The 25,414-nt window shown below is 41.8% G+C and overlaps 2 protein-coding genes across 2 annotated transcripts in view; one reads left to right on the top strand and one right to left on the bottom strand.

Moving 5' to 3' along the window:
- Positions 1 to 17,238, bottom strand: part of LOC142195302 (merlin-like) — a 48,301-nt gene extending 31,063 nt beyond the window's left edge. The window contains exons 1-4 of the mRNA XM_075264948.1: positions 17,094 to 17,238; positions 13,162 to 13,275; positions 3,654 to 3,779; positions 739 to 861 (exon numbers count right to left, since the gene is read on the bottom strand). Of these exons, the coding sequence (XP_075121049.1) occupies positions 739 to 861; positions 3,654 to 3,779; positions 13,162 to 13,254 (342 nt within the window). The 5' untranslated portion in view covers positions 13,255 to 13,275; positions 17,094 to 17,238. The remainder of the gene's footprint in view (positions 1 to 738; positions 862 to 3,653; positions 3,780 to 13,161; positions 13,276 to 17,093) is intronic.
- Positions 17,239 to 21,087: 3,849 nt separating this feature from the next.
- Positions 21,088 to 25,353, top strand: MRPS17 (mitochondrial ribosomal protein S17). The gene is made up of 3 exons (XM_075262780.1): positions 21,088 to 21,244; positions 22,669 to 22,809; positions 24,076 to 25,353. Exons 2-3 carry the CDS (start codon positions 22,687 to 22,689, stop codon positions 24,364 to 24,366), a joined length of 414 nt encoding a protein of 137 aa, XP_075118881.1. The 5' UTR covers positions 21,088 to 21,244; positions 22,669 to 22,686; the 3' UTR covers positions 24,367 to 25,353.
- The last annotated feature ends 61 nt before the right edge of the window (positions 25,354 to 25,414 follow it).

Raw genomic sequence — 25,414 nt, 5'->3', positions numbered from 1 at the left:
TCTGTGCGGCGGCAACCTGGAGCTCCCACCTAACTTTTGTTAGGCATTACAGACTAGATAAGTTTAGCGAGGAGGTGACTGCCTTTGGTCGCTCAGTTTTGACGTCAGTATGTCAGGAAGTCCCACCCTAGGGGGATTTTTCTTGCTACCTCCCCATCTGTTGTGCTGCTGTGTTGGACGTATGGGGAATGGAGGATTATATAGATAATCTGTTTTCCCATAGTCCAAACAGCAGCACAAAGCTCCCTCCCTATATTTGATTTGTTTTGACATTCTGAAGGATTTCGGAAATTTATACTTTATAATTAACACGTGGAGGGGAAGGTCTGGTGACCTCTTATAGGGGAGGTTATTGATTGAGCAAAAGTTCCACCTGTCCTAATTGCATGCAGGGGCAGGAATACCCCATCTGTTGTGCTGCTGTTTGGACTATGGGAAAACAGATTATCTACATAATCCTCCATTATAGTCTATGGGGATCCATGTGCTTTCACTGCACACAGCTTGCCAGTGCGTTAGGTAGTCTGTTCGCATCTCCATTCATTTCTCCATTCTTGCCAGATGTGTGTGTAGATTTAGGCCCATATACTATATCTAAGCTATATTGTCTCCTCAATACTTCAGACATTATTATACACAATGAGAATGCGGCATTGCATCCTATGTCGAGAAGAAACACATCACATCAAAAAGTATATATCATGGTGTAGTTCCATGACAATAAGACATATAAAGTACCTGAAGAAAAAACAGATGCTGAGTTATGTCCTGAAACAGCTCTTCAGATACATTTTCTGGGTAGAATTTGGCCAAAAAGCGAAATTTCAAGGGATCTTCCTTCGGAACATCTTGTTGTAAAATCTAGTAGTGGAAAAGAAGAGCAATGTTATTCTTCTATTTACTAGCCATGAACCATTGGTGAGATTTGCTGAAAGCATCAGAATTTCATTTCAGTTTACACTAAGAAGCAGACAACAAGCCTTGAACCACATTTATTAGCAGATTTTATTTGTCTCATCCACATGTTACAGAAAAAAAAGAGCTGCGGAATTACAATTATTTCCCCTATATATAATAGGGGAAATAAAAGCTAGCAAAACCCATTAAAATCAATGGGAGGCTTTTTTTTTCAGCGTGGAAAATTCAGCGCCAAATAAAGCACCATTTTCCTCAGTGTGAATGGACCCTTAGATGATTTTTGCGGTCATGCCATCTTGTGTTCCCTGCAGTTCCTTTGGTACTGCATCTGATTGTTTGATCTGCAATTCCTTTGACTTTTCGAAGTGCCCTGTGTGGCGACTCTCCACTGTCATATTTGCACTTTGTTTACTTCCTAGTTTTTGTATTTGTGCATTTTTTTAAAAAAAAACTCTTTAATAAAAATAGAATTGAAAGAAAAAAGCCATAAAACCACCTTGTTTTGAATTTTTAAAGGCGTTTTCTGTTCTTGTTTTTATTCACTCTGCATTTTTCCTGTTTTTTTCTATAATGAAATCAAAAGGAAAAATGCCTGAAAAAAATGCCATACCAATGGCATGCTTCCTTACAAAAAAAAGCCAAAGTGGCGAAAAAATGTAATGAATATACAAAAAAGCCAAATTGTATGTAAAGTTATTTAAATTTCCTATTATTATATATGCAATTATTAAATAACCTGTAACATGTGGCCACAGATTTATTTATTTTCTTAAAGCTGTCAATAGTGCAAAAAAAAAAACACTTGCTCAAAATGCGTGATTCAGTCAAAACTTTTGTTCAAAATAGCAAAGTTACAATTATATTTTAGATATTATATATAAATCCTGGAGAGCGCACTGACCTATCCAATGGTCGTGTGCAAGGGGCCTAACTCAGACAACATCTCTTGACAGCAAGAATGTCAGGGTACGGAGTCGCCGCGGTCTCCTTGCTGCGCGGCGTCTCCCTGGGAGACGTGTTAGGAGTTCTATTGGGGTGTGCTTAGGTCATTAAGGGTTAATCTTTTCCTTGCTCTCAGTCTCCATGTCATTAGCCATTAGGTGTGTTCTCTGCTGCTATTTAAACCCCACCCAGGCATGGATCCTTGCCAGCCATTCACTTTGGGTTTCCTGGTCCCCCTGCTCAGTCTGTTTCCCTGTCTGTTTGTATTCGGTCTGTTCTTTGGTTATTTACCCGGCTTGTATTTTTGACTATCCCTTGTCTTTTGATTCGGTACCTTTATTATATCTCCTGGCTTGACCTCTTGCTCGTCTGACCTCGCCTTCTCTTCTGTGTCTTGCTGGGACTTGTGGTCCTCCCTGGTTCCATGCTGTTTAGTCTTTTGTTTTGCATTGCAGTTACACTGTGCTTTCTGTTTAGGTGTGACCCCCGTGACTCCAGTCCCTAGGACTTTCAGGGCCTCCTCTTCCCTTATCCTAGCCTCCGGGATAGAAGCGTAAGGAGTCGTGGTAGGCGCACTTCAATTAGGAAGTGCATTGGTCTGCCTCATCTCAGATATTACAACATAGTTATAGCTGCAGGGCCTACGACCCCTTTTGTCATTAGTTGCACAGTGTTGCTTTCCCAGCTATGTCACTTTGCACTGCCTGACCCTGACTCCAATCCTTACATAATGGCTGGCCATTACCCTAGGCAGACCGCCCGGCGGTTTAGTATGGATGCCGAACGCTCCGTAACTGACCGACTGGACGAACTGTCAAGGCAGGTGCAGGGCATGGCTGGGTTAATTAACCAAGTCTCGCAGCGTCTGGATGCTTTGCCTGATCCAGCATCAGCCGCTGCAGGTTCTTCTATTCAAACGCCAGTTCTTCCTATATTGAATACCCGTCAGGATCCTAAAATGCTCTTGCCTGACCGTTTTGACGGTAAACCAGACAGATTCCGAACATTTCGGGAATCTTGCCATTTATTTTTTCGTTTTAATTTCCTTTCTTCTGAAGCAGAGCAGGTGGCGCTGGTGGTGTCGCTTCTACGAGGGTCACCACAAGACTGGGCCTTGGCTCTACCTGCTGGAGCTCCTGAATGGAATTCATTAAATAAGTTTTTTCAAACATTAGGTCAGATTTATGATGACCCTAATAGAGTTGCCTTGGCCGAGTCCCATCTGTTGTCTATTCAGGGAGTTAGAACGGCCGAGGACTATTGTACGGAGTTTCGTCAGTGGAGCTCTCAGTCAGGGTGGACAGACAGACCTTTGTTAACCCTTTTTAGACAAGGCTTATCGGATTCTGTAAAAGATTAACCCTTAATGACCTAAGCACACCCAATAGAACTCCTAACACGTCTCCCAGGGAGACGCCGCGCAGCAAGGAGACCACAGCGACTCCGTATCCTGACAAAGGAATTGCTTAAGATTGGCATAGTTAACTCCACTCTTAATAAATTCCCCAGTTTTTATTTCAGAGGTTTATGGCATATCCATTGGATATGTGAAGGCCATAGATGGGAATACCCTTGCACTCTGACCCTTAAAGCAGAAAAGATTGTGCACCCCTGCCCTCACATTCATTTTAATACATCTTTGCCATTATATAAGCTCATGCACTGTATGATAGTAATGATTATTCACCTCCAGTATTCTGAGAAAATGATAGATGCAAGTCTTCGCTAAATCCCCACTACATCAATACTATTAGGGATCATGTGTTCCCACAAGAGATATTCAGTACAGTTACCTTTTTATCCAGCTTCAGCCATGTGTCCACCCCATTTGCTACATACTGTAAACCAAAAAACCAAGTTTCTTTCAGTACCAGATGTTTGCAAACCAGCTCAAAGAGGTCATTTCCCTTCCAGTCCATCTAAAAGCAAAATTAAGTATTTAGTATGAGATATTGTAACTGAAATAAATGTTATGGCACATCAGAAACTTAACACAATATTACTGAATTCATTGAAAAACCCACAACCTCTTTCTTTTCTTGAAGGGGCCTTTTATATTGTGTCTCAACGATACAGCATAGCATACTTCCCTTCATCAGGGAGGTTATATATTGAGATATGAAAATCTTTTTCTACTATAGACTTTTTTTTTCCTGAAAACTCAAAGATAACACTCACATTTTGGGGGTCATGCAGCGCCGCACCTCCCATGAGGCGACCTGAAGCGAGCGCTTCAGGCGGCGCTATGCCAGGGCCTCAGGGAGGGCAGCATTTTTGCTAACCTAAGCCAGTCCAGGACTATGCCAGGGCCTCAGGGAGGGCGGCATTTTTGCTAAAGTAAGCCAGTCCAGGACAAGCTGTCCTGGACTGGCTTAGCACGGAGCGGTGGTTTGGGGAGGCCACTGGAGCAGCGCTGCTCCAGCAGCCTCCCCGCACGCTCAGGCAGAGCGCAGGCAGTTTCCGGGCCTGCTCTCTGCCGGCGAACGGCGCTAAGCCCCGCCCCATCCACTAAGCCACGCCCCATCCGCTAAGCCACACCCCCGCTCCGCCCCTCCCCGGCGGGGGGGGGGCGGCTTTCTGCACTTCGCCTCGGGCGGCGAAAGGGGCAGGTTCACCCCTGGGGTCATGGGCCCTTTATGCCCCAATCACCAAATGTAAAGAGCTGAGCTCTCTCCCTACATGGGAGATCCTGGCTGTACAGCCAGCACCTACCACGAATAGGATCAAGATACCTAGGGGGGTCTGAGCATAAAAGTAAAAGAAAAGAAAGAAAAAAAAAAGGGTTTTCAAATTATAAAAAATACAAGTTCAAATCACCCCCCTTTCCATAGATCACATATAAAAATAAATAAACAAAAGTAAACATAAACACTATTAAAATATTTATTTATTTCTTTTTCAACACTTTGCCTCTTAAAATAAATTGAATAAAAAGTGGTAAAACAATCAGACTTTCCCCAAAATGGTATCAATAAAAACGCCATATTGTCCTGCATATAAAGAGGCCATACCCAGCTCCATACTTGTAAATATGAAAAGGTTATAGGTGTCAGAATATGGTGACACAAAATGTTCTATTATGCTAATGTAACATCTTTGCCCATCCGGGCGTTGGCGTCATCATCCGGCCGCACGCTGCGGCGCAGGAGATGTGTTCGGTTGTAATTTATTCTGTTGGTTTCTCTTTGCACACTGAAGTCTGAACACTGCCCTATGCCTTTTCTTTGGTAATTGATTTCCCACCACACCCATCTCCTTCACCTTCAGTTGGTTCTGATCCTCTAATGGTTAATCTGACCTTGCCCTGTGATTGACGGCCTGCCGTCCTGTCAACTCCATGGGCGGGTTCTTCCTCCCTATATAGTCTTGGCTCCCAGTCACACCAGTGCTTGTTATTGCCGTGCATATACTTGCTCTTTACTGTCTCTGTTCTGATTACTCTATTATACTTGACCTTTGGCTTTTCCTCACTGACTTCTCTTTTTGGACTCCGATTTGGTACTGTATTGCCCGACTGTTACTGACCCTTGGCTAAGTTGACTTCCCATTGTTGTTGTTCGTCTTGTCTGCGTTTTGTGTGTCACATACTAAGGGAGGGAACATCTTCGTGGTTGCCGCCTATTACGTAGGATAGGGCCTGGCAATAGGAAGGGAGAGCGGGGGGCATAAGCTTAGGGCTCACTGTCTCTTGTGTCCCCGTTCCAGGGTTCCCTAACAGCTAAATTTAAAATTTTTTAAAATCCATCACTGTATTTGTGAAACTAATAGGTCATAGATGTTTGCAAGTAATATATGCGTTGGACGCGTTTTCACATGGTAAGGTCTTCCCTTATTATCTAGTATTTTCACATTTAGAGGCAGTTTTGGTTACATATCTTCATTCATTAGTCTGTGAATGTTCCTTGCCACCTTGATATACTATGTGACCTTAGATATAGTCAATATTACAATTTTTTGCTGTCTGGACATCTGTACTCTGTCACAGTTTGACAATTCATATACAAATTACCCGAAACAATGGGGGGGGGGTTTGGGCCTCCCGGACCGCCGCCGTTATTACGAGGCTGCTCTCTTGCAGCGTGTGATTGATTGATGCTGCCACTCCCCCTTCAAACAGTGGGTCTCCCTCGAGAATTCCTTTTCGAATCTTCCGCTCCATTTGCTTCCCTGGCTGGATTCGGTCATTCCCCCTTTCCTTAACTCCCATCCCACGATCGGGCCTACTCTCAGGGTGTGTAGATCTCTTCTTCGTAAGGCTTGTCTTTCCCCTTCACCCAGTGCCGCACCTCCCATGAGGCGACCTGAAGCGAGCGCTTCAGGCGGCGCTATGCCAGGGCCTCAGGGAGGGCAGCATTTTTGCTAACCTAAGCCAGTCCAGGACTAGCTGTCCTGGACTGGCTTAGCTCGGAGCGGTGGTTTGGGGAGGCCACTGGAGCAGCGCTGCTCCAGCAGCCTCCCCTCACGCTCAGGCAGAGCTCAGGCAGTCTCCGGGCCTGCTCTCTGCTGGCGAACGGCGCTAAGCCCCGCCCCTTCGAGTCACCACGCCCCGCCCCCGCTAAGCCACGCCCCGCTCCGCCCCCTCCTCCCGGCAGGGGGGGCAGCTTTCTGTACTTCGCCTCGGGCGGCGAAAGGAGCAGGTTCACCCCTGCCTTCACCCTCCCCCCTCTTTCCTGTTCTGGGGAATCCAGCATTTCCTGCGGGGCTCTCTGGAGGTCCGTTTCGTGCCTGGTCGAGTGCGGACCTCCCATTTTTGTGTGAATGGGGCGTGGCGCATGCTTGCGGACCTGCACTCCGACCTCTGCCTACCTCCCCTCGGTCCCTGGGGAGGATTGAAGCTTTCCCATTTCCTTTCCTCACTCCGCTATCCCGGGAGCTTTGATAGGCCTCTTACGAGCTTTGAGAAGGCCTGCACAGGTTCCGGTCTTTTTCGCCACTCCTTGTCGGAATTCTACATCACTTTGGTTTCCCCTTCTCCGGACCACAGACCTGCTTATCTATCTAAATGGGAGAATGATCTTAATCTCTCCTTTTCGGACGAGGACTGCTCCAGGATCTTGGAACTTGCCCATAAGAGCTCTGTGGCGTGTAAATACCAAGAGGCGGGTTACAAAATCCTTACCAGGTGGTACCACGTCCCTTCCCTCTTGCACAAGTTTTTCCCGTCTGCTTCCCCGCTCTGCTGGCGCTGTGGTTCGGAGGAGGGGACCCTTCTCCATATCTTTTGGGGTTTCTCAGCTTTGAGGGACTTTTTGAATGGGGTTCATCGTTTGACGACTCAGATCTTCCAGGCTGATCTCCCCAATACTCCGGCTTGTTTTCTTCTCCACCTTTCTAATGTTCCCCGCCGAGCCTACCGTAAATCTGCGATCAGACATCTGATTAATGCCGCCAGAGCCTGTATACCGGCGTTATGGAAGTCTCCCAACCCCCGTCTCTTCGCCACTGGATCCGCAAGGTAGAGGATATCCAATCTATGGAGGACCTCACGGCGTCGCTCCGAGACGCTCATGAGGCTTTCCTGAGGGCTTGGACCCCGTGGATTCTTTTCCAGGGGTCCCAGTCTTACAGAGATGTCATGGGCTAGGCCTGCTTCTTGTTTGCTGCCGTGGTTCAGGGGCACCCCTCCCCTCCTCCTTCTTCGCCTCATCGGTGTCCCCCTTGTCTCCCTTGTGTACTCTCCCGCTTTGCCTTCCTCCTTCCTTCCATTTCCGTCTCCCCCCTCCTATCCCCTTCTTCAATTCACGGATGCCTTTTGGCACAGTCGGCGCCTCTCTCATGTGGTTGTTGGTAGAGAGGCCCTGTCTTTACGTTTCATGTTTTGCTTTGGGTTTATGGGCCCCTGTTTGCTCTCTGGGCCCTCTTTGTAATGTTCTGTTATTAACTGGTTCATTCTCTTTTGTTGTTTTCCTTTTTGTTTAATTTTTTCCTTTGTGTTTATAAATAAAGAATTTCTAAAAAAAAAATAAAAAAATTACCTATCATTCTGCCCCTCTGCTGCATTACCTTTTTTCCACTGAAAGAGGACCTTTCATGGTTTGGGGCACAGGCAGTTTCATATACTGCTGGAAAGCCGACAGCGCGCTGAATTCAGCGCACTATCGGCTTTTCCGATCTGTGCCCCGGGTAAAGCGCTATCGGTCCCAGTACCGTAGCGCTTTACAGTCAGAAGGGCGTTGCTGACAGTCTGTCAGGTACGTCCTTCTCCACAGCAGCGCCTATCGCGCTATACAGTGTGAGCAGGGAGGAACGCCCCCTCCCTCTCCTCAAAGTGCTCGTCCATAGATGAGTATTATCATGTCAATTATATCTACGGAAACGCCAGCAGTTTTCCCTTAATTGTAACAGAAAGTCCGTAGAGGAAAACTCTGTGAATTTTCTGTTCAAAGTGCTGTGGGAAGAACTGCATGAGACCTTAGCCTTAACAAAAATCTAAAACTTTGCAAAATAAAATTTTTTCTTAAAGTTGCCATAATCTGACACCCGTCTTTTTTTGTGGGGCCAGGTGTACTTTTAAGTTATACCATTTTGGGGAATTTGTATTGCTTTGGTCACTTTTTAAAAAATGTTTTATCAGTGGCGAAACAGCGAAAAAACTGCAATTTGGCACTTTTGATTTTTTTTTTTCCCCTGCTATGGCGTTCACTATACAGGAAAAATAATTTTCTACGATTATAGACTGGGCATTTTCATACACAGGGATACCTAATGTGTATCTGTTTCACAGTATTTAAGTACTTTTGTATGTGTCCTAGGGAAAAGGGTCTGAATTGACTTTTTTTTAATATGTATCTATATGCTTTAATTAGACACCTTAGGGGGTCTGATCACTAATGCAATACATTACAGTGCTAATGCATCACAAAGTATTGCAAAATACTAGCATTTATATGGCAGCCTGCTTTATTGATACAAATGAATGCCAGACAGGCATGTGATCCTTCAATAGTCTCCTGGCTGTCATGGCAACAGAACATGCTGGCAGTCCTGACCAAAATGGTGGCGCCCATGGGCTACTGGGAAAATGGCGCTCTAGTCATCTTTGACCAAGATGCCAGGGGCCTTAATTGCCCCTGTGCCCGTGAACAATTTAGGTTATCTGTAGATTAGCTCTTATTCTCCAAGTGGGTGGTTACCTTTTTTTTTATTTCAGAGAAAGTTATAAGGTTACTGCCCTCTAATTTAGGGTGTGTTCTGCTTCGATTGATCCATTTTTCTGGTCTATTGTAGGATCACAAGAACAGATTAACAGTACAGATTGTTCATCTAATGACAGATAACAACTGATTCCCAGGGGTCCCATTGACTATAATGGGATCCATCTGGTATTCATTGTTATCTCTTTGATATCATGGGGCGATAATGTGCTACTTGCAGCCATAGCGTTACATATAACTTTCCAGATGTCATATCTGTAGAACAGGTGGATGTATTGAAAAAAAAAAAAAAAAAAAAACCACCGAATTGTCCATACATCATTTTGTACTTTGTGGCAGATGCTCTTTAAATCCTAAGTCCACACACATGTTAATAGAATGCTATATTACTATAATGAAAAGTCTTTCAGCGTGAAACCATACCCTTATATTGTCACAGACTCCAGTTCATTACCTGTCTGATGGTCCATTAGTTGAGCTGCCCTACTGTATCCAAACATAAAAAAGTGCCTAATAAATAGGCTTAAAACATCACTAGTGCCATTCACTGTGTCTCAGTATAAACACCATAGAGAATTATTGCACAAATGTCCAAAAGTAAAAAAGTTTTACTCTGCGGCGATAACTATATCACAATGGATGTGCATAGGACCGTTGCTATTTTACTATATTAAAAAACAATGCCAAAAAGGCTGGAACTACCAGAAAGTTATATAAAAATACATGTCCGTGCTGTGATTTTAACCGCAAAGTGGGCAAGGGATTCTCATACATCCCATCCACTAGGGCAGTTACTGTATAACGCTGCGATTTTTCCTGGCGTTTCCGGCCCGTGGGGCCCCAGTATATGGGGTTAAAATGTAAATACAGTTATAGGAATAGGAAAGCGGGGAGTTAAAACCGCCATCTTCAAGGGGTTACACATAATGCAAGAGTTGAAATGTTCCTTAAATGTGCCTTTTACCTTATTTCTGGTTGCCTTTTGTTAGTATTGCTTCAGTTTTTCAGTTTTGTACCTGTACATATTTTTCATGTCAGGTCATGCTTTCTCTCAGCACAATAGGTGGTTCTTTAGATTTTCGGTTATTAGTCTTTTTATGTGGTATGACAATTCTATCACTGTGTTACCAATGCAAAGCCATGGATCAGGGTAATACTACAATACTATTATTTCATTAAAACTATGATCCTTTATGAAGTACCTTCAGGGCTTGTCAGTTCTGCCAACAAGCAACTTTGTACAAGTCAACAAGTATACATGTTTTAACAGGTTGTGAAGGAAAGGTAGCAGAAAAACACATGTATTAATCACATGGAGAAAGTTTGGGATGTAACATTTCCTATGTTAGTAACTGTGCTATGTGAACCTTACAAAAAAAAAAAAAAACACTCTCTAGAATAATGTGAACAATGAGATGATTCTGCTTTGTTATGTAGGAGACATGATGACTTTTAATCTATCATAGTCTTCCTTAGTCACATAGAAAGGTATCATGCATCTCAAATACAGCATTGCTTAGTAAAACCACCTGTGCCATAGATGAATTGTTGACTGATAAAGGAGATTACATTTGATTAACAACACCATGAAATCATATTGCAAATTGTGTGTCTTTTTATTGATAATTTTCAATTTGTGTAACTTCTCCAGCAAGTTAAAAATGATTAAAGTCAGTCAGAGGGGGTGCCAAGGGACTGATATTGCCAGGTTCGGATCCTGAACCAAAGCTACAAAAAGACATCCCAAGCCTGGTGCCAGTTCCCTGTCCTTGTGATTTGGTGCCCACATAAAATATGTCAATTTCCTTGACTGCACAGATATATACATCTTCTGTAGTGGGGTTGGGGTTACTAAGAGTAGTTAAAACATCCTAACAGTTTCATTCTACATAATTTAAACAGTCTGTATAAAGTTTGCTTTCTGATACTTCACTCTAAGCCCAACAGTCAGTATTATAATATAATTCTGTCTGCCAGTAGCTTCCACTAGAGGGAGCACTTTACATAAGGATTTACACAGGTCCCATTCAATTAAATAATGCATTCACACTCAGTGAACTCTCCATATTGATGGCAAAAATAAGTCTTGCTTTCACAATTAATTCACCATTAATTGCTGGGTTTTAGTAGGGATCTCCTTCCCAAGTGTGCCTTTTCCAAATGGATTGTTGGCTAGCAAGCTGCTCTTATTTATTTATGGCAATGACACAAATTTCATACCAACCGTAAACTACACTTGGATATGTCCACATATACTTTTCAGTAAAATTAAACTGGATGTAGACATACACTTACAGAGGTTTTCTGTCTGTTTTGCTATTGTTGACCAGAAGAGGTCATCAGTATTAAATTACTGGTGTCCGACATTTTTTCTGTTTCAATTATTTTTAATACATTTTTAAAGCTTAAAAACAGTTCAGTAGCAACAAAAGTGAAAAAAATAAAACTTTGATTACAAATTAAGGCCTCACGCATACAACCATATGCACAGTCAGTGTGCTAGCCGTGTTTTTGACAGTTAGCACACTGACGCATTCACATCTATAGCCGCATACACACCATGTTGTATTTTCACTGTCCAGTGTATGGGGCCGTGAGCAAAACTCAGGACATGACCTACTCCTGTCCAATGTGTGGACTATGCTCACTGGCCTCAATGAATGGGGACAGAGAGGAAAGGGCGGCATATGGATGCCATCCATGTGCAATCCCTGTCGTTCAATCAGTGCCCAGTGACACGCATGTGAATGTCACATAACTGTAACAGGAAATACAAATCAGTATATAAGAGGTTATCAATAACTCAAGAGGTTTCTTTATCAAGTTTTCATGGGTTTAGCCACAGCAAAATGGCTCCAAACATCCCATGCTTTATAAACCTTGTCGCATTTGTGTTTATTACAAGCTGTCATATATTCATGACTGTTTTTGTTGTATTGAAGAGGTCCTGTCACCAAGTGACTTTTACATTGTTTATTTTTAATCTGTTCAAAAGACATGTCCCTGAAAAGTTATACATAAATAGCTCTTATTTGTGTTTCTGAGTCTTCGTTCACATCTGTGCTAGAGGATTTTTCTTTCCGCCAGTTTCAGTATAAAACCAGTGGAAACCCGGCAGTCCCCAATGTAGTCTATGGGGTCTGCAGGTGTGTGTGGGTAACTGTTGTATTAGCAGGCTGGCTCTGCGTTGTTTGTTTCCATGGTGGATATGAACGAGGGAGAGCATGGAGTAAGTATAAAAGATATAAGAGAAGATATAAAGTTACTACACCTAGAAGAAGAGCTGATTTATATATAACTCCCCAGGAATCATATCTTTTCAAGCAGGTAGATGAACAGATTTGAAAAAAAAAAAAAAACCAAACCCATAAATGGCAAACAAGCACAGTGGGAACCGAATGATGTAGGTCCTTTAGAAATGTGTACTTAATGACAGGTCCTTTTTATATCGCATGTAGTAACAGAACCACATGGACAATTCAGTGTAATAATGCAACCTTGGTATCATACATCCAAAATTGCTATAGATTAATCATTGTCAAATGTGGAGTTACAAAACATAAATAAAAAGGGAAGATGACATATCAATATTTCCCCTCTCTAGAATATAGTCCCACAGGTTATACAGATCTGGCCTTCACCCTAGTAGCCAGTGAGAGATGGAACAGGTCTCAGTGCATAATATTGTATTCAGTGAAAAATCTGCATCATATACAGCGATTGGTAATGTGCATTGGAGTTCCTTTTGACACCTGCTGTTACTGAACCTATTCTTGTCCCTAACTAGAGATATATTGATTGATACATGGCTGAGTAGTTTTATCGTTCAGATGTATACCCAGTAGAGGATATCTATCTATGTTTTGTATGCCCCTCTTGATAGGAATGACTACTAGTTGTACCCTGTGAAGTGCAAAGTTATTGTGGTGTGTCATTTACATCTATGGACTGTCACTAATGATCGTTACATCTTAATGAATAAGCGATAGTAAACCATAGTTTTATATTTTATTACTAATCTTTTCCTGCATTCACACTGGAAACTTCAGCAATGTCTATCCACAAAAATCTATCTACATTAGGCAGTTATCACCATGATTTCTGAGTGTTACCATTGGTATTATTATATTGTATGGTAAGAACTAACCTCACTATTTAACTCCATTTCTGATTCCATTGTTACAACCTTCACTCTGAAAGTCTTCTGCTGCTGCTTCCTTTTCAGACTCCGGATGGACATAGTTTATGGTATTGCTATAATCTGTTAGCAGAAAAAAAAATAACTATGATAGTCAAAAATACTGAAAGCTCAGTTAACATCATCTTAAGGTGATAAACTTTAGGTGAAACGCCACATTTGTGGACTTTCATCGGACTTAGTTATACATAGCATCCAAAGGGCATGAACAAAGTATACAGACAAGACAAAGCTTGTGTCAAAGGTCCACTGCAGCTATATGTAACATCTTCACAATCTCAAGGCATAGTAAAGTGATTTTACCATACATAACATTTATCACCTATTCACTGGAGAAGCGATTATTCTTTGGTCACTAAGGGTCCAAATGCTATGACCCCCACTGATTATGAGAATGGGGGTGTCCAAATCTCCTCTGTGAATGTTTTAATAGTGTGCATACATGACCATTTCTTCATTCACTTCTAAGTGAGTAATGGAGCTTGCCACGTTAAAGGGGTTGTCCAGGACCTGAATTTAATTGATACTGATGACTTTTCCAAAGGATAGGCCATCAGTATCAGATAAGTCAGGGCCTCACATCTGGACTCACATCCCATCAGATGTTTTCCAATTTAAGTAGATGGGAGTGAGGCTGTAGTTCCAAGTGCCATGACTACAGTGTCCATACACCATACAGTTCTGTACACTGTATACAGATTCCAGTCCATATAGTGTAGATGGAACACTGCACCCCTGCTCCCATTTCTTTGAAAAGAAGCAGTGCTGCTTCTGGATGTATATCTAGTATATGTTTTCTGGTAGCCAAAACACCTCCTTATTTTGGACCCCAACTGATCTGATAATGATTACCTATGCTATCCTATGGATAACCTCTTTATGTTAGACTGACTGACATATCATGAGCTGTAACTCATCTACATGCAGTCAAAAACGGTCTCATTTGGTGCAATAGTAAACATTTTGGCCCAAAGTTGGTTATATAAAAGTTTGAAAGCTTTGCAGGAATTGCAGATCACATGTGCATACAGTGTTTCTGGCCAAGTCTATAAACTAGGTAATAATAAATGACTAAACAACCAGCAGAAAGTATGTTAATAATTTAATACATCATTCCTATAGAGTTCTTAGAATGAATCATAGCATTAATTATATTCATGGGTAAAATTTCACTCACTGTGCACTGTGTTACTAATGATGAAGCAAATTAAGAATGTGCAGAATGTGCAGTATGAACTAAGCGCGGGACTATTTGGGAAAGCTTGATGTCATTGCATATTCTCATAAAGATCATAGCCACGTTTTGGGATCTCTAGATGTGATAATAGTAGGCCATTAATTTCAAGGTTTCAAAAAAGATTTGAAAATACGTAGCATTTTTTGAGACTTATAGGAATTTTGACACTTATAGAAAATCTTGCAGACCAGGGTATCCCTGCCTTGGCCCACCCAGATTCCCACCCATTCCTCCCCCTGGGCAAGCAGGGCACAGAGGATTACATGCAACACAGTGCACCAATAATGTGCCAAATTGAGGATCATTTTTTGCCACTTTGCCGGTACATCCGCAGTAGTAAATGTGACCCACTGTTTCTTTATTTCAGAAACAGCCACTCACTTGTTCATGGGTTGTGTCTGTTGTTGCATCTCAGCTGTACTAAAATTAGGTTACATTCACATGGCCGAGTTTCAACTGCGAAACGCTGCCTCCTAGCAAAATACTTTTTCATAGTGATTATAGTACGGAACAGTATTTTGCTGGGAGGCAGGGATTCCTAACAGCATAAATAACTATAATGGTAGGAGTCATTCTCCTGACATACTATTCAGGCTGGTAAATCTGGTTCACATACGGACCATTTTTCACACACGAAACTCGGTCATCTGAATCCAACCACATTGACCAAAAGGCCAACTACCACATAAGAACAAAATAGATATAAAAAGTATAAATTTATTGAAAAAACATAAATAAACAATAAATATGGATTCAGAGGCAATTGGTGCAACCAACAATGGATGCAATGAAATACATACTAATAGGTTTCCATAAAGGAATGCACTTTATAATTAGTCAATGCAATATTTAATGACAAAAAAGGAGGTACTCCATAGAATGGGTATCATTCACTGTGTTCAAATAGGTATATGAAAGGATCTTGAATCACTAGCAATTGCTAAAAGCTAACACATTAACCCACAATATTGCAGACATGAGAAAAGGCATATGAACTACATTTAACATTACCTGTATGTATAACATGCATCAGTACGCGCCCCGACGCGCGTTTACCCACATAAGTGGCTTCGTCATGGGGAAAGGCTATCGGTCATCTGAATGTAGCCTCAATGTGGATAGCTGAGGACCAGGGTGATGTTTTAGAAGAAACCATACATGTCTATCTAACCCTTGCAAAGACAGAGTAAAGGGGTATTCATACTTGAACCCGTCTCCGTCGAATTCCCGGGTAAACTGGATAGGGAACGGCTTTCCAGCAGTCAGTTTTAAAACCTATTCATTTGAAGGGGTTTTTAAAGCAAACTGCTGCTGTCCATATGCAGCCTCTCCACAAGGAAACCATTTTTTTTTTTTGCACAGACACAATGTTGAACAGGCAGGACTTTATGTCTGTACAAAAACAACGGGCTTCCCTGTGGAGAGACTGCATACAGACACTGGCGGTTTGCTTTAAAAACCCATTCAAATGAATGGGTTTTAAATCTGACCACCGGGAAGCTGTGCCTTATCCAGTTTCCCCGAGATAGCACGGAGACCCACGCGAGCGGACACAGGTTCAAGTGTGAATGCCCCCTTAGAGTACCATGGGCCTCAAGCTATTTAAAAAGCATGAGCCCTCCTCCTCCAATTCCTGCCAAAGATCCCTGTGACTGAATAATGCCCCATAACAGCCCTCCATGCTGTGTAATGTCCCATAGTGGCCCCCACACAGTATAATGTCCCATAGCAGCCTTCCACACAGTATAATTTCCCATAGTGGTTCCACCACACAGCGTAATGCTGTATAGTGACCGTCCACATACTATAATGCCCCTTAGTAGCCCCTCTACAAAGTATAATGCTAATTCTAACAAAATGAAGCAAAAAAAAACCCAGAAAACTTAGGGATGACTGAACAAGTTCTCATATTTTTGGGGTTCATCCACAAACTACTATTATACTCTGGAATCTCTTCAGACTCTTAATAAATGGCCCAACTGGTGTAGACACCAAGACTGCGGATTCTTCATAAGCCTGTTGTAGGTCCTTGCGCCAAAATAGAAATCCACAGCAGGAGGCAACTGGTGAAAATTTCCATTCAAATAAATCAATTTGGCCAAAGTGTCCCTGCCATGGCCCGCTTTTGATCCCTGCCCACAATTGAAGAATGGAGCAGACGAGGTGCGGATATGGTCTTGAGGCGCATGTCTAACCCATTAAAGGTCCTTGCACCAAACATACACCTCAGTATCATCCCTTTATGCCAGTTTTCTGGCTAACCGACATAGATAAATTTCCCCTATGGCTTTTCAGGAGCCCAGCCACGGTGCTTTGTTTTGTATAAAGGAACTATAAATTGTTGTATCCCAGGAGAAATATTTCGCAATCATTATATATTGTATTATTATTATTATTATTATTATTATTAATAATAATAATAATAAGAAGAAGAATAAAATATTTGAATGTGTATCAATGTTTTGGCTCTAATGCCACACATATGACAACTTTGCTTCACGTAAAATGAAACATTCCATATGACCCAATTTGTCTTCTGATACAGATTAGTCAGAAAGACTACAGAATGGGTTATCCACAAAACAATTAGAAATCTCTAATAAGTCATATTCTTTATGATCTGTAAATACATATTTTACTTTACCAAGCTTCAAAATTGTGAGAGATGGTTGTTAAACACTGCATATTCTGCAGGAATGGTCCTTGTTTCATCAGATCTTCCTTTCAGTTTTTCTATATCTATTGAATTCAGGCAATCCAGGTTCCAGTATCACAATATAATCTGTTATGATCTCATAAACATCAGCAGAATAAAGTTAATCCTGTGTTGGATTGTTGAAGTGATTTCAAAAAATTAGTTTGATGCCAAAAAGCCATTTTTCAAGCTCTGGTGGAAGCATATCATTCAGACAAATCAACTTTAGCAAAAAGTAGGCAATTCAGTTAAAAATAATGGATCTAAAACAGTGAAATCTTGCAAATCCAGGAAGCTGCGTCCTACTCAGTTGATATGAAACTCCACACTACTTCCTACACGTACATAGGAGTTAAGCAGGAAGATATGGGAGCTGTAATCCATGACACATATACTAAGCCAATAATGGTAGGAGTGTCAGCCAATGAAGAAACAGGAAGGAATGTGTATAACCTGAAAGGAATGATAGGTGAGTCAATCTTCAGTGAAAGGAATGCTCCAATTGTAAGTATGTGATTAACTCCAGAAAAGCAGGGGGATCCGCAGTCAACAGCAAACACAACTAAAGGCAAATCTGAAATCTTGTACATTTTTTGAACAGCATAACCAGCCAGCTAGTTGTTTTCTCAGTATCACTATTATATAACTACAATTTCAAGCCTCACAATAGCAGCTTTTAGTGACACAATACAGGGAGTGAGAGGCGTAACTTTCACCCCCCAAGGCAAAAATATACACAGTTACCATGTACTCTCTATACTGCTGGTGTCTTCTTATGTTGCACAGAGGCCTTCAGACGCCATGAAGTTTCAGGGTCTGACAGCAATTACTATCTCTGCACCCCCTATAGCTTCACCCCTGGGGGAAATTTTGTAAGACCAACTTTTTTTATACTGCACTATTTGTTTAGCAGTTCCGGAGAGGTATATTATGTTGCACTGTGAAAATTGTTGCTACTTGGGCAAGGGTGTAACCAGTGGCATAAGGCGTTAGCGGCTGCCACAGGGCCCGGGACATTAGAGGGCCTGGCGGGCACCTGATGTTGTTTTTCTTTTGTTTTTATAGTCTGTTACTTGCTGGATTAACTCCAGCAGGTAACGGGCCCTATTTACGTACCGGTCACCGCTCCTGCTCATGGCCACCTATGCTTCCCCTTCTGCGGAGGCGGCTGTGAGCAGGAGCAGGGATCGGTGAGGCCGCGGACCCCAACAAACACTGCTATCATTATACTCGGGGGGTCTTTTCAGACTCCAGGGTATAATGATCGGAGACTCAGGGGAGGTTAAGAAACATAGAAAACAGTGTTGCTTACCTTTCCTGCACTACAGCAGTCTTTCGGCCTCTGGTCCAACATTGAAGAGGGCTGAAAGTAACAGGGAGTGCACAGGAGCCAGGGAGAGGTAAGTAGCATTGTTTTTTACATTTGTATCCTTCTCTGAGTCTCCGATCATTATACTCTGGGGTCTGATCGGCCCCAGATGAATGGGACCAGTCAACTGACTTACAGCTGAGCGCCCTGCCAGAACTAGGGCAGAATCTAGTGATGATTTTGAAGAAGAATCTGCCTCACAATCACTGCCAGATTCTAACTTGTCAACAAACTCTTTGTGGGGTGAGGTTGACCTATGGAACCCTTTGGCTTATAGGCCTGATTGCAGCTGCGACCATATAGTTTCACCAGTGGTTGGTGGGTATAATGTGTATAGCATGATTGGATTTGGTGAGTCCCCGATATTACCACGAACTAGTTCAAGTAGAAAAAGTAACCCTGGTCATTTATATTTATGCACTAGTCAGCCATCCATGATAATCTTTTAGCTCCAGGGCATCTCTTCAACTCTTACTGCTTATTTTGTCCTCTCTGATTCAGATTAAGGGACTGCTTAGATTACATAGTGGAGCAGAGCAGAACATTTTCTTTTTTTTTTTTGTTTCACATAATAAATCTGCTTCAGTGTATGGCAACTGAGAACCCCTGCTACCTTGAGATATTGCTATACCCCCAAGAACTCAATACCCCCTGTATTTTTTACTTTCTTCCTGTAATGTGTCTCTGACAGTAGGTGTCCTCTTCAGCCTCATATAGTCTATTCCACTTATTGTTGTCCCAATGACCATCCCTATAAAGCCACTTTATTCCTTTCATGCCATCGTTACTAACAGTGCCAGCAGAGTGTCTCTTATTATTGTTTCAGCAGACTACTCCTATTTGTAACAGTATCAGAAGAATACCCTCTTTAGTAAGGTCCATTTATCAAGTTCCATGCAGACATCAATATTAGATTGACAGTGGTTTTAATCGATTTTAATATTAATGACCTATCCTAAGAATGTCAATATCGGAGGTCTGGAAAATCCAGATTCAGGGAGGAGATCCCTCAGACCATCCACAACCTCATCAGGAGAATGCCCAAGCGTTGTAGGGAGGTCATACAGGTACGTGGAGGCCACACACACTACGCAGCCTCATTTTGACATGTTTTAAGTGGATCAGCCTGTAGTGTGTTTTTCCACTTTAATTTTGGGGGGACTCCAAATCCAGGCCTCCATTGGTTAATAAATTTGATTTCCATTGATGATTTTTTTTGTGATTTTGTTGTCGTTACATTCAACTTTGTACAGAACAAAGTATTCAATGAGAATATTTCATTCATTCAGATCATGGATGTGTTATTTGAGTGCTCCCTTTATTTTTTTGAGCAGTGTATATCGCTGTGAAAGTGGCCATAGATTCTGTTCACACGAACGTTATTAAGGGGATTTTCATACTTATGACCTTGCCACAGGGCAGGTTATCAGTATGTGATTTCTGTGGAGGTATTAGGAGCTGTACAGCAACCCCATCCATTGGTTTCGGAGAACACCACTCCTACTGCTTGAATGGAGTGGTACTACACAAGCTGCCCATCTTCTAGCAACATCCAGTGCCTAAAAGCTGCTGCAACAGCTGATCTGTGAGATCCAGGTGTTAAACCCTCATAGATCACATGGTGGTCAGTCATCAGTATAAAAAAAAATCAATTTAGGAATGGAAAACCCCTTTAAAGAATGGCTCAATTCATTTTATATTCAATGACCAATTTTTTTTTTGACAGTCTGTATTAACAGGGCATTGCAGATTCCTGAATAGAGCCTAAGGGTCCATTCACACGGAGGAAAATGGTGAGGAATTTGGTGTGAAATTTCAGCGCTGAAAAAAAGCCTCCCATGGACTTCAATGGGTTCTTTGAAAAAGGAAACCATATTTTGGTCAGCATTTTGAGGTGAAATCCACCTCAAAATTCTGTCCAAAAAAAGGGCTCCCAATGAAATCAATGGGAGCTGGTCAGTTCTTTTTTCTGGGAGCGGTTTGTTCCGTCTCCCGAAAAAAATAAGCGACTTGCTCATTCTTCAGGCGGATTCGTCTCGCGACATCCGCCTGTAGACACTCTCCTCCCGACTAGGCCCACTCATTTGGGCCTAATCCGGAGCGGAGTGCAGCAACTGGATGCTGGTGCACTGCACTACACCGGCATCCAGTCGCGGCTACCTGTTTTTTGGACTGGAATGTGAGACGGCCTCCGTGTCACATTCCAGTCCAAAATAACCTGTGTGAACCCGGCCTTAACGTTTTGGATACCTTAGTATCTAGAAGTAATGCACCTGCTGTAGGTTAGCCATGCCATTTTATATTAGCAGCGCCCCTAAAATAAGCCACTTCCAATTTCTTCCACAATCACAATGGAAAGGCTTCTTATATTGGTTTCCATCTAACAAAAAAAAAATACAATATATATATATATATATATATATATATATATATATATATATACACACACACACAGACACACACGAAGCAGAGCCATGTAAATGCCGTCTCTAACCAAAACCATACAATGCTAGAAAGAAGTATTTCAGCATTTTAATAAAAATTCTTGTTTGCCCCAAACGTGCGTGTATTACAACCTCCTTGTGCTTGTCGGTAAAGGACACTGGAGCCTGCAGATGGCGCTGTGAGGCAAACAGCGTGGCAGCGGCTCTCTAGCTAAATGAAGGTTAATAGAAGCCGATGACGTCAATCATGCGACAGAGGTCGGAGAGACAGGAAATTGCTGCTGGAGGTGAGTGGCAGCCTAGTGACAATGTCAGCCTACTGCTGTGTGCACATGAAGTGGCAGAACTGAGTGACTGTGGTGTGCTGCTTGTTACACGGTGTCAGCCTCTTGTGGTGTTATGTCTGCGTGTCCTGTTCTCTTCAGCTTCACACATTGCAGCTGGCACTGGCTGCAACTGTGGTTCGTGTCAGTGGAAATCTGCCTCTTATGTTTTGTGTATATAATCTCTTCCTATATAGTATCATGCTCTTGTAAAAGCAGCCATGTGCTTCTGTAGGCAATTCACAATCGTTTAATAGTGATCTAAAGGGAATCTATTACCAGGGTGAAGCGTATTAAACAAGCACCACAGTTAGGCTAGGTTCACTCCTGCACTCTGTTGTCCAGTTCTGCTGATGGATCTGAATGATGGAGAGCCTGCTGATAAAACAACGGTTACCCGCAACCCCTTAGACCATAATGGGGTCTGTTGGGGTTCTGATGTTTTTATACTGAAATCTGCAGAGACAAAAGCACTCCATGCATGACTTTTCTCTCTGATTTTTGACAGATTCCGCAACAAAGACTCCTGATACAGATGTGAAAAACAAAAAGTAATAAAAACTGTTAAAAAATCTTACTCACAAAATATTGATTTGTCTGGTAAAGTTACATTGAAACGTAAAAAATACTGAACGCTGGAATGCAGAGAGGGATAAAATGTTACCCGTTTAAGGCTAAATGTTTTACATCCTTAAAGGGTTAAAATGCACATAAGGCACTAGAGTTAATCCTGCGAAAAATGTGTCTATCATTAGCATAAGCTATATATATATTACATCTGCGGGTGTCAGAACCGAGATAGCGGCTCGCTCGATAGATGCTGCTCACTCACCATACAAACTATATAGATTTCAATGGGATAATGATACAGTACCTACACTCCAATTTGACCGGCGAGTGAGCAGCGTGGCTTGCCATATGTAAATCATACCGTGAGCCGCACTACCTCAGTCCTGGGATCTCCAGGATTTGGATACCTGAAGATCTAATATTAATGATCTATTCTAATAGAAACCAGATAACCCCCATAAATTTCTAATCCTGCATCGCTCCAGCATCACTCTGGTGGTCGCTGCCAGTCTCTGCTTACCTCTGCAACAATGATGTACTGTACATGTGCACGATTACTGCAGCTAAACATTGGCCTTGTCAGCAATGCTGGCATTTGTGACACAAGACCAATAATCCCATTGATTGGCTACAGTGTTCACTTGTGCATACCTTCCACATCATCACTGCAGGAGGTAGGCAGAGCCTGCCAGAGACCACTGTGGCTGAAGAGGATTAAAGAATACAGTTTTTGTTTATTTGCCCTGTTCCATATGCTTTTAAATAAAAATGAATTGAACTTGGAATGTGTAATTCACTGTGGTGGTCTCTTGGTTTAGGAGAATTCTGTCATCACAATGTCCCTTGTACGCACCTCTGTTCATGCCAGATGGATTGTAGGAAAAGTAATAGGGACAAAGATGAAAAAAACTGCTAAAGTAAGAGTGACCAGGATGGTGCTGGATTCCTACTTGCTTAAGGTGAGTGCAGCTTCTATGTATTTTCTCCTCAGAGCTATGTGTAGGATAGATCTAAAATAGTAAAGTACGTGTCATCTTATTACTTAGGCCCATATTCCTACAACTAGATCACCTAACTTCCCTAGAAACCTTGTTTTGGGTCATGAGATTAAGCAACTGCTAGGAACTTCTGGATGTACTTATTTTCTGGGGAGTCAAATCATAAGTTTTGATATGTGATATGCTGACATCAAGGCAACGTTGAGCCTTAAAGGGATAGTATAGGATTTCGAAAAATCACTGAGGGGGCTGAAATGGTGTAGCATTAATTAAAAAAAAAAAAAAAAATCATACTCACCTGTTCCTAGCTCTCTGGTGTCCGCTTCTGCTGACTGTTTGGTAGAACACAGTGCCTTCCCCGCTGAAAGTCCTGTGCTGTATGTGACTACTGAAACAATCCTTTCCAGCTGCTGCTGAGGCCACACATGAAGAGGTTCTTCCAGCAGCAAAGGCACTGATCTCTTTTGAACATACAGTGGCTGGAGACAGTTATGTATGGTTTGTTTTTTTGTTATTTTTTATTTTAAATAAGTTGAAAACTTCCTCGTCTCCACTGTAAATTCTTGGACAATCCTTTTAAGATTAGCTTCACAGGATGTCTAACAGAAAAATAGTCATTAAGGCCGAGGCTCCATGGGACGTAAACGCAGCGATTTCCACGAAAAATCGCGGGTTTTACAGTTGGGGCAAAATGGTTGGGATCTAGCAAATCCCATGCCCACTTTGTGGAAAAAAAAAACATGGTGTGGACACACTGTGATTTCCAAAACCGGTGTGGTTTTGTAAATCGCAGCATGTGAATTCTACCTACGGCAATGCTGACTGTTTCCCCCCTAGGTTTAATTGTAACAGAAAGTCTGCAGAGGAAAACTCGAGAACTTTCTGTCTAAAGCGCTGCAGGTAGAAGCTCGATACGTCTTTCCTGCAGTGCTTTTTTGCTGCGGGGCCTCAGCCTCACATTTCAAAAATTGATATTTCTGTTTTCCTAAATACACGTCTGCCTAATCCAGTTATAATGCTGGTGCATTTTGTCTTAAAACTCTGATAGTTTCCCTGTTATTTCTGCTGGAAGCATGTGAAGAAATTATCAACTGGGTGTCACCAGGCCCCTTTACCAATAGGGTTTATTCTTGCACAGGCAATGTCAACACTGAATGGACAATGTGTTGCTCTAGTTAGTGTATGTACATAAGTATTGGAGACTAAATTCAGTTTCTTTCATTGTAGTACTACAACAAGAGGAAGACTTACTTTGCTCATGATGCAGAGGAGCAGTGCACAGTAGGTGATATCGTGCTGCTAAAGGCATTACCTGAAAGAAGAAGCAAGCATGTCACCCATGAACTGTCTGAAATAGTTTTTAAAGTTGGCAGAGTGGTCGACCCACTAACTGGAAAGCTATGTGCGGGCAGCAAATTTCTTGAAAGTATAGAGGACATTAATGTAGATGATCTGGATAAACATCTCCAGAGTCTGAAAATTTCAGCTGGAATAAGTGAAGAGAAGACAGATTCATGAAGATCTATTTATTCTCTATGGAAACTGTGTATTATACATGTTACCTCAGACATGAGTTATTAAAGTTAAACCTTTTTTTTCTACATTTTAGATTGCTTGTATTACTGCATAAGTATTTCTCATAATGATAACCTCATGGCATCATTAGAGGTTGCTATGACACAATATAATACCAGTGAAAACAACATATTAGCAGGTTGCTGTAGTAAAGATTAAGATTTTTGATCCTGTAATATTTATATGTTATGTTTTCTTCACCTTTGACTTACACATAGCCACAGTAAAATTACTGGGCTACACACATACCTGGTGAAAGCCATCTATCTTCAGATTACTAGATTGCTTCATGCACGTCACCACAGCTATTCAGATATATGAGTACAGTGTCCAGTTCCTTTCCAACAGACCACCACAACGGATCAGGTACGCTTGTCTGAACTTAGTGTAAATCTGAATTAGCGTGTACTGTATCTTCATTTCACTTTTTCTTTCACTACAAGAAAATTTAAAAAATAAAGGATTTGTTTCAAAGTCAGACAGACAAGTCATACATGTTTGATCATTGGGGCTCCCACTAAATGCTCTGTTGAGCTGAGTGGCTGCCATAGCCTTTAGTTTTTTTCCTATGTTATACAGTGGACACCTGGTGGCAATACCTGCACTGATCCTGGACATTAGCCCTTCTGATGCCTTGGTCAAACCTGATGGAGACACCATTCTCCCAGGGGTGTATCGACGCTGCCATCTTACCTGTGTTTGCAAGATCTGGGGGCAGCATTCAGTTAATATAACAGCCGAGAGCCTGTTGAACTGTATTGTATTATTGATCAGACACCCTAAAGGGTCTAAAAATAAAAGAAAAAAAATAAAATAAATCGTCCTCCTATTCTTAGATTAGTTATGTAAAGAAAGCAAAAACACACAAACATTAGCTATCTCTGTGCCCAAAAATGCCGATATATAAACTTATTAAAAAAAAAATTTCCCCATACGGTAGGGGGAAGAAAAAAAAAAATCAAGGGCTGAACCACTACTTTTTTTTTGTATA

This window comes from Leptodactylus fuscus, chromosome 2 (assembly GCF_031893055.1).
Source record: "Leptodactylus fuscus isolate aLepFus1 chromosome 2, aLepFus1.hap2, whole genome shotgun sequence".
NCBI lineage: Eukaryota > Metazoa > Chordata > Amphibia > Anura > Leptodactylidae > Leptodactylus > Leptodactylus fuscus.
The sequence above is the reverse complement of the archived record's forward strand: the minus strand, read 5'-3'. Positions and strand labels throughout refer to the sequence as shown.

Bases quoted from the DNA above. Each gene is read 5' to 3' on its own strand.
- MRPS17 (XM_075262780.1), top strand. From the start codon at position 22,687: ATGTCCCTTGTACGCACCTCTGTTCATGCCAGATGGATTGTAGGAAAA. The intron at 22,810-24,075 runs GTGAGTGCAGCT...CTTTCATTGTAG, and splicing joins TGGATTCCTACTTGCTTAAG to TACTACAACAAGAGGAAGAC.